General features: G+C 54.7%; 1 protein-coding gene across 2 annotated transcripts in view; it reads left to right on the top strand.

The window, feature by feature from the left end:
* LOC149869768 (uncharacterized) overlaps positions 1–12,601 on the top strand; it is an 86,042-nt gene extending 73,441 nt beyond the window's left edge. Inside the window, exons 26-31 of one of the 2 annotated variants that reach the window (XM_090040878.1) lie at positions 462–643; positions 1,665–1,903; positions 4,232–4,385; positions 7,775–7,855; positions 8,840–8,888; positions 11,022–12,601. In XM_090040878.1, coding sequence (XP_089897004.1) covers positions 462–643; positions 1,665–1,903; positions 4,232–4,385; positions 7,775–7,855; positions 8,840–8,888; positions 11,022–11,155 — 839 coding nt within the window. In that variant the 3' untranslated portion in view covers positions 11,156–12,601. Of the gene's footprint in view, positions 1–461; positions 644–1,664; positions 1,904–4,231; positions 4,386–7,774; positions 7,856–8,839; positions 8,889–11,021 lie in introns of those variants that run through there. The other variant, XM_090040879.1, reaches the window with a different exon arrangement.
* Positions 12,602–14,278: the final 1,677 nt, after the last annotated feature.

Raw genomic sequence — 14,278 nt, 5'->3', positions numbered from 1 at the left:
GTGCAGGAGGTGGCTCTGGCTCACGAGCCAGGGGCTGAGCATCCGTGCCCTAGACACATGGGCTTGTACCGTAACTGGAATCCCAAGCCCTGCCAAAGGGGAAGAGGGTGCTGCTTCCTCCTGGCCCCAATAGGTGTGGGGAATGGGCATTCATCTCTCCCGTCTGTCAGTCCTGTGCTTGGTGCCTGCAGGCACTGGGAGTGCCTCTGGCATCCTGCTGGACTGGGTACCAGCTGGCATGGTTGATTTTCGCTGCCCACTGTAATAACAGTCCCCCTGTCTTACATGGGTGACCATCCCAGCACAAAGCTAACCTAGGACCTAGAGCCTTTCTGAGGTGATCTCCAGTCACCTGGGACCCAGGTAACAGCAGGCAGTGGAGAGTTAAGTATTCAGTGAAGCCAGAAGGAATCATTTCTGTGCTGCCTTTTGTAATGTCATTTAACGGTGCTGCCTTGTAGACCCAGGGAACCAGGAGACACTCATCATAGTCATACTGGACAAGCCGCAGGACCCGCTGTCTTTCCGACAGCTGATGAACTGCATCTCTGTGCAGCACGCTGGCTCATCTTGGTTCCAGGAACTGAGTCTAAAGGAGGGCCGAGAGCGACTGGAATCACTGGGAGTGTACTGCACCGTCAGGGTGAGCAGTCGCCTGGTCTCTGCTGGGCTGGGGAGCTGCAGGGGTCTACCACAAAGGCCCTTCGTTTCTGGCTCAGTTACAGAGAGAGCCTGCCTTCTGCTTTGCCAGCTCCAAACCCCGAACAGGGGCTGAAAGGGCATCTGGAGACACTCCTTCCACAATGCTGAATTACCCATGGAAAGTTTTTAATCAAAAGTTTTCTGAGCCTTTAAAATGCAGATGCGGAGCATGTCTGTCTGCCCACGTGCTCATGGCTTCTGTAGCATGCACAGTCCAGGAGGGCCTGTGGCCTTCAGGTGGGCCAGCCTCGCCAGTTGTGTAGCACTGACAAGCTGCTGCCCCCAGGCATTGCTCGTGTTGCTGCCCATGGGACGCTGGCCTTGCTTTAGCGGCAGCCTGAAGAGGCTCCTGAGCAGCTTGTGTCACTTCGTAAGATAAGACCTGCCATGGTCTGGGTCAGACCCCAGGTCCGTCCTGCTTGGTCTCCTTTCACACAGCAGCAGAGAGCGGAGCTGGAAGAGAGAGTGACTGGGGCCAAGCAGGGTTTCCCCCGTGCCTCTCTCCCTGCACCCTCCAGCACTGAGGTCCAGGCAGGGCTGATGCAGAGGCCGTGCCCCTCACTCCCTGCCCCAGAGCCACTGATGCCCCTTTCCTCCATGCACGTGTCCAAGCCCTTGTGAACCTGACTGAGCTCTCAGCTCCCACAGCCTCTGGGGGCCACAAGTCCCCCCTTCAATGCCATGCTGAGGGGAAGAGACCTTCCTGGTGTTCGTTTTAAACTGCTGCCTGCTTGGTCCATGCTGTGACCCCTAGGTCAAGTTCTTGGCGAGCAAACCCCATCTGGTGTAATTTTACCTTCTTTTAAAACACAGGAAAGAACCTAAGGCAAAATCCTGCACTGGGAGAGCCTTAGAAATAGCTGTGAAAGGCCCCAGAGCTGAAGTTGCTGCAGGCTCCCTTGTAGGACTCTGGTTGCCCTCTGGTTAGCAGGTAGTGGTGACTTTTTCTTTCCCTTCCACAGGAATTACAATATGAGGAGGAGAATGAAGAAATTGTTAAGTTCCCAGATTCCAGTCTGCCATCAGACCAGCCTGCTGCCATCACCCTTGCACACCAGCCCTGGCTCGCTGAGCTGAGCTTGTTCCCCTATGGCAGGAAGAGAGCAGGAGGGGATATGCAGTCACAGCCAGAGAGAAAGCATAGGGTCACATTCATGGAGCAAAGCCCGGAACCAGAGCTTGCCGGCTACCATCGGCTAAGGTAAGAGCATGGTCTGGCCCCACAGCTCTGTTGTTCAGCTAGCAGTGCTGTGCATGTTGTTAGCAGCCTCAGCAGATGGGGCATGGCCTCCATGCGGTCTCATTTGCAATATAAATATCCAGTGGCATCTCTCAAACACCATCCTTTCAGGGCATGACATTCAGTGTGAAATTTTCCATTAAGAATAAAATATATCCCAGAGTTCAGGATTAGTAACAGCACAACTCAGCTCAGCCTACCCAACAGTAAGTGAGTAAAACTGGGTCATTTAAAGGTTTAGATGTCAGAAATGGAAACTGCCATAGCCCAGGCTAGCTGACACCTCTCCACTGCCTGCTGCAGCCTGGGCTGTACTGCAGACTTCTGCCGCATTTTCCATTGGGAGGATGGTAAGCTAGAGGGGAGAGCCCTGTTGAGGAGTGGGGAGGGGTTTGCTGAGTTAGCACCTGCCTCCTTTTCATAGATTTCATAGACATCAGGGCTGGAAGGGACCTTGGGAGATCATCGAGTCCAGCCCCCCCACCCGAAGGCCAGGAAGTCAGCAGGGGTCATAGGATCCCAGCAAGATAAGCATCCCATTTACTCTTGAAGGTGTTCAATATAGGTGCTTGAACCACCTCCGCTGGCAGACTGTTCCAGACCTTGGGGGCTCGGACAGGAAAGAAATTCTTCCTTATGTCCAGCCTGAAACGGTCTCGCAGGAGTTTGTGACCACTCGACCTCGTCATCCCTCGGGGCGCTCTGGTGAACAGACGTTCCCCCAGATCCCGGTGGTCACCCCTGATAAACTTATAGGTGGCCACCAGATCACCCCTGAGCCTGCGCTTTTCCAGGCTAAAGAGTCCCGTGGCTCTCAGCCTGTCATCGTAAGGTCTGTTTTCCTGACCTCTGATCATGCGCGTGGCTCTCCTCTGCACTCTCTCAAGCTTCTCCACATCCTTTTTGAATTGTGGAGCCCAAAACTGGACGCAGTACTCCAGCTGCGGGCTCACCAAGGCCGAGTACAAGGGGAGAATGACGTCCCGGGATTTGCTCGAGAAGCATCTATGGATGCACGCCAGCATTTTGGTCGCTTTACTAGCCGCAGCATCGCATTGCAGGCTCATGTTCATCTTGTGGTCAATGATGACCCCCAAGTCTCTTTCTTCTGTAGTGCTATCCAACGTAGCACTGCCGAGCCTGTAAGGAAGCTGCAGGTTTTTCCTCCCAAGGTGGAGAACCTTGCATTTTTCGGTGTTAAACACCATGAGGTTCTCGTCTGCCCATTTGCTGAGCTTGTCCAGGTCAGCCTGGATCACCCGCCTGTCTTCTGGCGTGGATGCTTTGCCCCAAAGTTTGGTGTCATCGGCGAACTTGGCCAGTCCACTCCTGACTCCAATGTCCACATCATTAATGAAGATGTTGAACAGTATGGGTCCCAGGACAGAGCCTTGAGGGACCCCACTGGTCACAGGGCACCACGATGAGTGACTGCCATCGATTACAACCCTCTGGGTCTGACCACGAAGCCAATTTCCCAGCCAGCGGATCGTGGTGGAGCCAAGGCCACAACTGGGCAGTTTGGCCAAGAGGTGATCATGGGATACCAGATCAAAAGCTTTTTTGAAGTCAAGATATATGACATCAATCTCTTCTCCCTTGTCCAGGTGATAGGTCACCCGGTCGTAGAAGGAAATGAGATTGGTCAGGCAAGACCTACCCACAACAACCCCGTGCTGGCTGTCCCTTAGGGTGTTGGGGTCGGCCAGTTCATTAAGGATGGCCTGTTTAATAAACTTCTAAGACCTTCCCCAGGGTAGAAGTCAGGCTGATGGGCCTGTAGTTAGCCGGATCCACTCTCCTCCCTTTCTTGAAGATCGGCACCACATTGGCCTTCTTCCAGTCTTCAGGCACTACACCAGAGCGCCAGGAGTTTTTAAAGACCCGTGCCAGGAGCTGGGCTATGACGCTCACCAGCTCCTTGAGTACCCTGGGGTGCAGATTGTCAGGGCTGGCTGATTTGAAGGTGCTGCACTGGGTGGAGAGCATCATGAGTCACTTCTGCTCTCAGGCCAGGCAGGTGAAGTTCTGGGATACGTCCTGATCTCTCGCTGCTGAAGGTCTCAGTTAAATCTGTCACTGAGAGCAGGCAAAACAGCTATTCAGTATCACTGCTTTATCTCCTTGAGACTTCTTATTGTGCATCTGCAGGAAGGCTGCTTTGTCCAACTTCCAGCTCTCCAGTGGATATTGACCTAGTAGTGACTTCCCTCCGTGTCTGTTCAGGCCATCTGCCCTGATACCACCGTTGCTTGACACTGTTATTTCTTTTCGCTGTCTCCAATTCAGCCAGCATATTCCTGGCAGACTGATGACCTCAACCAAAAGTACCACGACAAGCTGTCCACCCAGCACAAGCAGCGAGTATGGGCCTGAATACTACAAGAGGAGCATGGCCATCTCCCGAGGGGCGTCCACCTCTGAGCTATCGTACAGCTCTAATGTAAGCAGCGGCCTAGGAGAATGATGCGTTGTAGTGACAAGGTTATGTGATGACCTGGGAAGGATTCATAGATTTCATAGACATTTGGGCTGGAAGGGACCTCGGGAGATCATTGAGTGCAGCTCCCTGCCCCAACGGCAGGAAGTCAGCTGGGGTCAAAGGATCCCAGCAAGATAAGCATCCAAACGCTTCTTAAATAGTCCAGAGTAGGTGCTTGCATCACCTCTGGTGGGAGTCTGTTCCAGGCCTTGAGGGCTTGGACAGTAAAAAAGATTTTCTGTATGTCCAGCCTAAAACGGTCTTGGAGGAGTTTGTGACTGTTGGTCCTTGTCATCCCTTGGGGCGCTCTGGTGAACAGAAATGCCACCAGATGCTGATGCACACCCCTTACATACTTATAGGCAGCTGCCAGGTCCTCCCTGAGCATGTGCTTTTCAAGGCTGAAGAGTCCCATGGCTCTCAGCTTCTCGTCATAAGACCTGTTCTCCTGCACTCTCATCATGCGCATGGCTCTCCTCTGGACTCTCTCAAGTTTCTCCACGTCCTTCCTAAATTGAGCCCAGAATTGGATGCAGTACTCCAGCTGGGGCCTCACCAAGGCCAAGTACAGCAGGGGGATGACATCCTGGGATTTGCATCTATGGATGCAAGCCAGAGTTTGGTTTGCTTTACCAGCTGCAGCATTGCATTGGTGGCTCACGTTCATTCGTTGGGAGCTCACTGTGTGATTGCAAAGGATGAGAGGGCAGTGACAGAGATGATGCGTTCTGAAATGGATACCAGCATGGTGGCGAGTGAGGGTGACATTACATCTTACAATTAAACCATACAAAGGACGCTTAAAACATGAGCGCCTGCATGTTAACACTCGTTAACTTGTGCTAAGTGCCCTCTGAACGTCTCAGAGTGACACCACTTCAGGCGAGGGTTAACTATGGACCCTACTACCTCGTTCCTGTTAGAGGAACTTCAGTCTTCCCGAGAGAGAGAAAACAGGCAACTTGAAGTCCTCCAGAATCCCAGAATGCATTGTTCCCAGCCCTTCCTCCTAGCCACACCCCTACTCATCAGCCCTCTAGTGGCAAGTCAGAGCCGCACAGGCAAGAAATGGTATTAACCTTTACCGTGCGACTGCTCCCAGCACATTCCAGCTTTAACACCACTCTGCATTGAGCAGGTTTAGTATGGTCTGAGTGTAACAGGCGCCTTCACCCCAAAAGGCATGTTGTGATCCCACTGGCTCACTGGAGTGGGCTTGGTAGGTTGTGGGCAAAGAAACATTGCAGCAAGCTAAAAGGGACCTTGGAGCTGCTGGCGTCCATGTTCCTGCTCTTGCCCCATGGGAAGTGAAGGCTAAGCTGTGGTAGTTCATCCCTCCATGCAGCAGGGTTGAGCTGCCCCACGTTGGCTCCCTTTTGGCTGGGGGTAGGTGGTACAAGCAGACAGTTGCTGCATATCATCTGCTCTGTGGTACGTCCCTGCCACCTCTGACTTGCTGTAATGTGCTTGTTTGTCTACGCCCATTAGCAGGCTCCTCATAGAACGATAGAAAAGTCAGGCTGAGGTCTTGTCTCATCCAATTCCCTGCCTGAGACCAGATCATCCCTGTCCAGGGCAACAAAAATGGTTTGGGGATTGGGGTGCACAACTTGTGAGGAGAGACTGAGGGAACTGGGGTTATATATTGAGCAACCCCATGCACCAGTGCAGGCTGGGGGTGATGGGCTGGGCAGCAGCTCTGCAGAAAAGGACCTGGGGGTGACAATGGGCAAGAAGCTGAACAGGAACCAACAGTGTGCCCTTGCTGCCAAGAAGTTACCGGCATCCTGGGCTTCACTGGAGAAGCGTTGCTGGCAGATGGAGGGCAGTGATTCCTCCCCTCTATTCAGCACAGGGGAGGCCACATCTGGATCCTGTGTCCAGCTGTGGGCTCCCCACTATAGAAAGGCTGTGGACACATTGAAGAGAGTCCAGCAAAAATGGTTGGGGGACAGGGACACATGACTGGTGAGGAGAGGCTGTGGGAACTGGGCTTGTTTAGTCTGCAGAAGAAAAGATCAAGGCAGGATTTGATAGCAGCCTTCAACTCCCTGCAGGGGAGCTGCAAAGAGGATGGAGCTGGGCTGTTCTTAGTAGGGGCAGATGACAGGACAAGGAGCAATGGGCTCAAGCTGCAGCAAGGGAAGTTTCAGGTTGGATATTAGGAAAAACTTTCTCATAAACTGTGATGTGATACTACTGTGCAGTAGTAAAATAGGTACTGTTCAGTCAGTGTCACCATAAAGCTGTGCGGGGACGCTACCGGACAGTAACGCCAGTTATCACACAGTCATTTAGTCCTTGTGTATACGAATACTAAATGATTGCGCAGTAAGAACTGCATCGTCAGTGTCTAGCGTAGATGTGGCTACATTGCAGCAAGGGAAGTTGAGGTTAGATGTGAGGATAAACTTTCTCACTGGTCCAGACGGGGGGGGGTTGCCTTCCTTTGCAGTGGGGGCATGGCCTTGGCCTGGGCTCTCTCCAGCACCCATGATCCCCTGGCAGCAGCTGGACATTGGTGGCCATGGCCCCCCTGCTTTCCCCGGGTTGGGGGCAATGTTTGGGGCTGTGTCGGGGCAACTTTGTTGTGTGGCTCCGAGGTCGGATGCAGGGTTTGTCTGGGCTTGTTTGGGCAGGGCTGATCCTGCCTCGGGCAGTGTTTGGACTGGATGTGATCTGGAGCTCCCTGCCAGCCTTGCTTTTCTCTGGCTCTGTATACAGTCTGCTGAACCCTCAAGGGGTCAGTGACACTGTAGGAGCCGTGCTGCTACTCCTGATGTCGCGGTTGCCGTCTGGCTGATAGACGTGTTCCTTCTTTACTCACCTGCCACACCTCGATGGAAAGTAGATAGAAATAGAAGGAAAAACTGATCGGGAGGTGGCTTTCCTTATACACGTCTGGGCTGTGACTTTGAGTCTCTTCACAGGGGTCCTCCAACCCCTACACCCTGTCCTCACCACACCTGTGATGTTCTGGGCATGTGCTCCCCATTTGGGACTCTCCCTCTTCCTCGTCTTCATCCTGATCATGTCCTTTTCCAGCTGTTCTGTTAACTATCCGGCCACTGCCACCTGCAATTGGCTTGCACTTTTTAGCTGGCGCCCTTCTTCAGGCTGTTCCCTTTACAGCCCTTCAATTGTCCTCTGCCCAATGGTGACATTACTGGCTGGCCCTTTTGGTGGTGATATTACTGGCTGGATCCCACCCCTCTCGGCAGGAACACACATGGGGCCCCTTTAACTCCCTCACGGAGCCTAACCTTTCTGGGCTCCTCTGGCAGTGGAAAGGTGTCGCCCTCACTCCTTCTGCCCTATGAACCAGCTCATCCTGTTTTTTCTTTCTGCAGGCAGGGCCTCTCAACGAGTCTTCTCTCAGCCCAGCAGCCACGTTCTCCACCAGGGACATCTCCAACTCCTTCCAGCCCCCGGTGAGTCCCAGCGCTCTCTGTGTTGCGGTGGCATTCTGGATGTCCGTCTTCTCAGGAATCTGCTCCATTGCTCCACACAGTCCCCATCATGTTGGCAGTCCATCCTCTGGGGGCTTCCTTTCAGACCCCTTCCCCATTTTATCTTCCGGCTCCTCCCCGGGAGCCAGTCCACCCGGCCTGACCCCCACGTGTGTTTTTCCTGGGCCCTGAGTGGAACTTCATTGGGAGCACTTGGGCTCCCAGCTCTCTGTACTGTCCCACTTTTCCTGCCATGGCTCGGGTGCGGATAAATTTTCTCCCCTCTAGTAACAGGCATGCAGAGCAGCATGTTGCTCTGGGCTGGGTTGGCAATGCAAAAGCAGCTCATCTCTGGCAGAATGGGCATGTGTGGAAGCTGACTGGGTTAACGTGGTGCCACTGAGTGCGGCGGCCTCCAGCCTTGTGCTGTGTTTGCCAAATGTGCCATGGGGAGGATTTACGTCTGCAGCTAAGCATCCTAGCTATGCCAGCTGCCCCCAGCCTGCTCCAGAAGGCATTGTGCTGCCAACAGCACCCAGCCTTTAAAGTGACTTCCCAGCTGAGACCTCGTGGGGGTAGAGGAACTGGAGAGTGACTGGAGCTCATCTGAGAGCTTCCTGTCACCCGGCTTCTGGCTTCCAGGGGAACAGCTGAACCCAGCACCACACCCTGAAAGCAATTCCTGGTGTTAGGATGTTGTCCTTCACGGGGAAGGAAGGTGGTTTAGTGCATTACTCCTGGTGACCCTTTCTGTGCCTGCCAAAGCCTGTGGCCTCCCCAGGGCTAGCCCCTCTTGATGGTTGTTTCCTCCCTCCAAACCTAGGTCTCAGCATCTCTGGCTTCTTGGAGTCTGCAGTAAGTTACAAAGCCAAGCTGCAGCCATTTGTCTCTCTTTGCTGACAGGTGGGGGATGAGGGGAAGGGCATGTCTGGAACTTCAGCGGGCTGTCCTGGTTTATTTCCTCAGGTACCGGTGAAGTGTGAAAGAGAGCCGTTCCCCATCCCGAGTTCAGCAGGTGAGCAAGCACATGTCTTAACAGTGCGCGTGTGCTGGCCAGGGCAGGGGCAGGGGCAGCTCCAGCATGCTCGGCCAGGGGCTCTGCTCCTTTGCTGCTTGCAGGGAAGTAGCTGTCACTCCCCGGGGAGGAGGGTGTGTGCATGGAAAGCGAGATTTAACAAACCCTCCTTTGCGAGCCTTCAGACTGCAGTGTGACAGGAAAGGATGCGTGCGAGAGAAACACATGAGACCCTGGTAAACCCAACAAACGTTAGCATCAGGTTTGTCATACCCTCCTTCCTTCTGATGGCAAGACTAGGATGGCCTTTCTTGAGGGGCCATGTGTCACTTGAAGACACAACTTAAAGTAGCCTCAGGGAAGTGAATCTTGCTACTGCATTTACCCAAATCTAAGACTATTTCCATTTTAAGACAACTTCCGTGGTATTTAGGTTCTGTAGTACATGGAAAATTAGCAATAAATCTAATTGGAGGGTTGTCTTAAATGCGTACCCCTCCACTGCTGCAGCAGGGGGAACAGGTGGTGCGGAGGCAAGCAGCAGGGGGTAAAGGGGAGACAGCTTGATCCCTGCCTCTTGCCCCTGTACCTGTCCTTCCTGTCGCTTGCCTTCCTCTGCAACAGGGATGGGCAAAGTCTGGCCTGTGGGCCAGATCTGCCCTGCAGCAGACTCCCATTTCCCAGCAGCCCCTGCAGCGGCAGCTCCTAGCTGCTGCCACTGGACCCAGCCCCACTGCCCAGGTACCTCAGTCCCTCCACCCCGCAGCCAGGGTGCACAGCTAGGTAGCTGGGATGGGGCTGTGGCTGGGAGCAAGGCAGGTGGGTGGCACTGGGGAGACCCCAGGTCTTGGGGCCGTGGCAGAACCGCAGTCCACAGCCCACTCGCCTCTGCGGCGAGCACAGGTTCTGTGGGCAGGGGTGCGCAGGGAGCGGACTGTGCCGTCACTGATCCAAGATCCCGGCCCCAGAGCAGCTCCCTGCCCCATTGTGCGCGCTGGTCCTGGCCAGTGTTCATGGAGACCCCAGGAGCACAGGGCTGTGACAGCACCAGGCCAGGACAGAGCCCCGGTTCTGCAGCCCCACAGTCACAGCCCTGTGTGCCCGGGGTCTCTGTGGGCAGGGACTGCTGGGACATGTAGTCCAGCCACGGGCTACATCCACCGTTTTTGCCCACCTCTGCTCTAGGACCTGTCCCCCTGCTGCCTGTTTCCTCCGCTACTTGTCCCACTGGCTGCCTGCCCCTCTGCCCCCACCCTATATAATGGCCCCAACCCCATATGATGGCTGTTGCTCTGACTCTGGGCTGCGCCTGCCTGCCCCAGGCGAGTACTCAAATCCAAGATGAGGCTTTCCCCCCCATGTTGAATGGGGATTCACATAAATACAGTACTTGCTGTAAGCAAGATCCTTGTGTGGCTTGTACAGCCCAGCGCTAGCCCTGTTATGATGTGGCTGGTAAGAGGGTTGTGCCTCCAGGCTGGGAATCTCTATGGCAGATTTTTCCTGGCACCACCTCGGCTGCCAGGTAGCAACAGTTCCTGGATATCTCTCAAAAACACCATTATGCTGGTGTTAACCAGAGCACCGGTTTCCCCATCAGAGACCCTAAAACCATGGGTGAAGGGTGCAGAGAAGGGGAACAGCTGGAGACGGAGAAAACGTTGTGTGTCCTCCCCCTCCCCCCGCACACATACAGGGGACGCAGATTCAGTCCTGCCCTCAGTAATTGCACATCTGCTTCTTTGGTAAAGAAGAACGCAGGTGGTTGAAAGCTGCCCACATTCTGCGTTTGCTCTTGCAACAGGCCCTGCAGGAGCAGTGCTGGGAGCAGCTCACATGTGGGTACTAGTGCGTTTTAGAGCTGAGTGGGTGATGTCAGGTGCTGGCCCCATTTCACACAGCACGTAGCCTGCGGAGCGAAAAAGGAAAAGAGAAAAACTCCTAAGAAGAGAGAAAAAAGGGAGGGGAATAAAGGAGACAGAGGAGGCTGTGCCAGTCTGGTGCCAGAGGGACATGATGGGACACAACCAGACAGGCTGGGAGCCCCTGGACAGGAGCACTGGCACAGCACAGCCAGCGCGGGGCTGAGGCTTCTCCATCTAACATTTCATTTTCCTCTTGCCATCAATTAAGGGGTCCTTCATGTCCCAGCTGGAAGGGGCATTTGCAGAAAGTGGCTGCATCCCAATACTCCCGAAGACGACAGCAGTGAAGTGGACACAAAGGAGACCAGTGGAAACGTGCCCACTGCATGGAGCACAGACTAGTCCTCATATTACAGACGGCTTTCTGAGCTGATGACCTTGCGCTGAGCACAGTGCCTTTGTACATGTGAGCCCATCTCCTTCAGCCGCACCGATGGGCTGGAGAAATGATACCGGAGCAGGTTACATGACATCATCTTGGACTGGTAATTTAATACATTCACTGGGTGAATGCCGGGCACTGTACAGCAGCCTGCTTCATCAGTGCCTTATTCATGGTGGAGCAGTCTGCATACTGGGGCAAACAGTAGACTGCTTGATGCTGAAGTACTCGCTTAGCAAATGATTGGAAGTTTATTGCTACCAAGAGAAATTACCCAAGCCTGCTGCACATGGGAGTGATGTGTATGTGGGATTCCTCCGTCCTGAGGGCCCCTGACTCAAGGATGCAGTCACCACCCCTCTGCCATCCAAAGCCGTGTTGCAAAACAAGGGTTTGGAGTAAGAGGCGAACAAGGCTTCCTCTAAAGGCATGTAGCCAAATGCCAGGGAGTCTCTGCAGCCCGGGTGGTACTCCAGGGCAACCTGCCCATTTTGGTAGAGGGAAACCTGTTGTGGGGTTCAACTGCGGCTTAAGGCCCTCCAGTCCCCAAAACCAACTAAAACCATGGGGTGGAAACAGCTTGCCTTGGCTCCTCCTTGGGCCTTTTGGACACAGATGCCAAGCACTCAGCGTATAGCAGGGGTGTGAAGGCAGTAAAAACCTACCAGCTTGGCAGCTAATGCCACTGAATTCTGGTTATATAGGGGGTCATGTTCATACTTCATTACTGATAAATACACCTCTCGCCTCTGGTCTTCTGGTGAGGTGTAACCAGGAGATCTGGCTAGGGAGAGCCTAGGCTCTTTGGCAAGATGATAAACTCATCGCGTCTTGTCTCCCATAAGCAGTTTGTTTCTTGTGCTTTTCTGGGATTGTGCTTTTTTGTATCACACTGCCCAAAAATGCAATATAGGCAGAGAGGCCACTGACTTCAGTGGATAGATTCCCATTGGCTTATGTGCTCCCTGGAGTGGATCCCAAGTGATCAAGTCTGTGGTGAAGACAGACTCTGTGCTGTGCAGTTGGGCCTCTGTGGATCAGGTGTTTGGTTATGCTGTTTCAAAGCATCCCTGGATGCATTTAGCTTGATGATGGAGTCCGTGCCAGGCTGGCCCGTGACACACCCAGGTTTACAGCTGTTTGGTCTCTAACATGAACGCTGCCCTCGCTGCAGGACTAGCCATGCGGCCTGCTGCTAAGCTTGCAAGGGCAGTGAAGGTGTTGCAATGTGGGATTTGTGGCTTTTGCTGTATGCAGGGCTTTGGGGATGGGGCCGGTAGATGGTGAGGGGTCTGGGGCTCTCCGTCAGCGAGCACTGTTCTTTCCTTGCAGCAGTCGTGCGTTAGCTGCTGCTCCTCAGACGGTGCACCATGTCTGCGCTGCCTTTTGTTTAGCAAAATAAAATCATTTATTCTTCTAAAAAACAAGCAGCAGTCATTTTACTGAGGTGGGCTGGGGGGATATTAGCAGGCTCTGAGCAGTGTTTGCAGCAGGGAGGAGACGCACGTGGCACCCAAGTAAGGAGAGCAGTGACGCTGGCTGTGGGACTGGGTGTGCTGGTTAGGTGCTAGCTGTCGAGGTTTCCATCATGCTCTTTGACACTGTCCTTTCCTCCAAGGCTGTGCTTGGTGAGGGCCAACCCAGGGTCTGTCCTGCATTCAAGGGAAGGGGAGACCTCTTCCACAGCCAGTGCCCTACTGTGATTATGTGGGCACAGTGACCCCACTGCGTGTACCACACACCGCTTCTTCCCTGCTGCTTTCTCCTCCTGGAGTTGAGATGTGCTAAGGCCTCTTCTAACCCAGCTCTGTGATATGGGGAGGGGCCCCGTTGCAGGGCTGCAGAAGCCCAGTGTGTACTGTCACTACCCCCATGTTAAATTGCCTGTCTAAATGCACCTCTATGCAGGGGTTGCTGAGGGGTGATGCACTGGGTGACCATGAACTCCTGCTGGGAGCCTGCTGGCTGCCTTCAAGATCCCCTGCCAGTCCCTGCCAGTTCAGCCAGATTCACCAGGGCTTGGACACGTGCATGGAGGAAAGGGGCATCGGTGGCTCCGGGGCAGGGAGCAAGGGGCACAGCCTCCATGTCACCCTGCTTGGACCTCAGTGCTGGAGGCTGCAGGGGAGAGAGGAACAGGATAAAACCCTGCTCGGCTCCAATCACTCTCCCTCCAGCCTCCAGTCTCTGCCCCACAGGGGACCGGGCAGGATGGACCTGGCTCTGACCCAGTCCATGGCAGCTCTTGTGGTCTCATGCTGTGTGAGGGGGCGCTGGGGGACGGTGCATGGGGCTGCCACGGGGCATGGAGAGTGCACCTGGCACCAGGGAAGAGCATGGGGGACATGGGGCACCATGGGGGCCTTACAGAACCTTTGAATTCCTGGGTTGGCACCTGCCCTGGAACCAGGTGAGGCTGGGGTCTCGGGCAGTTGGGGTGGTGAGGGCAGGGGTCTGGGCTCATGGGGGTCTGGGGAGCAAGTTGCTGGGGGTGCCTGGTCTGACGGGGTGCAGGGGAGAGGGAGGAAAGTGATCGCATCCCTTTCAGGGCCAGGTCATGGCCTCCCTGCAGCAGAGTTCAGCGCCTGCCGTTTTCCCCACAGAGACAAAAGACCCCGCTGAGGAGGTGGCGGAGTCCATGGGACCGAGGGCTCTGACAGGGCCTGGGGCACTCACTCAGCACCGGCAGGCATTGCCTGCATAGGTGGAGCAGGCTCATCCTCGTGCAAGCTGCAGGCCTGGCCTTGGCTGCTGTCGGGGGCTCCCGATCCCCCCTCGCTCGCTTTGCGCACAGGCATCGCAGCGCAGTGCAAAACCAGGGTGCAGGCCATCGCCTTCTTCCTCCCTTGCAGCAGGCCCCTCCTGGGCTCCAGGTCTCCACTGACCTCTCCTGGTTCTCAGACTTCATGCACCCTTCGAGGGTAACGTCCCAACATGCCTGCGTGCAGTTTTCCAGCTCTTCTTCATTGCAGCCTCCCTCACCCTCCTCATCTTTGCATTGTCCCTACCTGAGCCCCAAACCCTGCTGCTTGCTGCCCATGGGTCCTGCACAGGTAGGGAGTCTCTGCCATATCCTCAGCTGC

Source organism: Crocodylus siamensis, chromosome 3, assembly GCF_052110815.1.
Source record: "Crocodylus siamensis isolate JL-2025a chromosome 3, ASM5211081v1, whole genome shotgun sequence".
NCBI lineage: Eukaryota > Metazoa > Chordata > Crocodylia > Crocodylidae > Crocodylus > Crocodylus siamensis.
The sequence above is the reverse complement of the archived record's forward strand: the minus strand, read 5'-3'. Positions and strand labels throughout refer to the sequence as shown.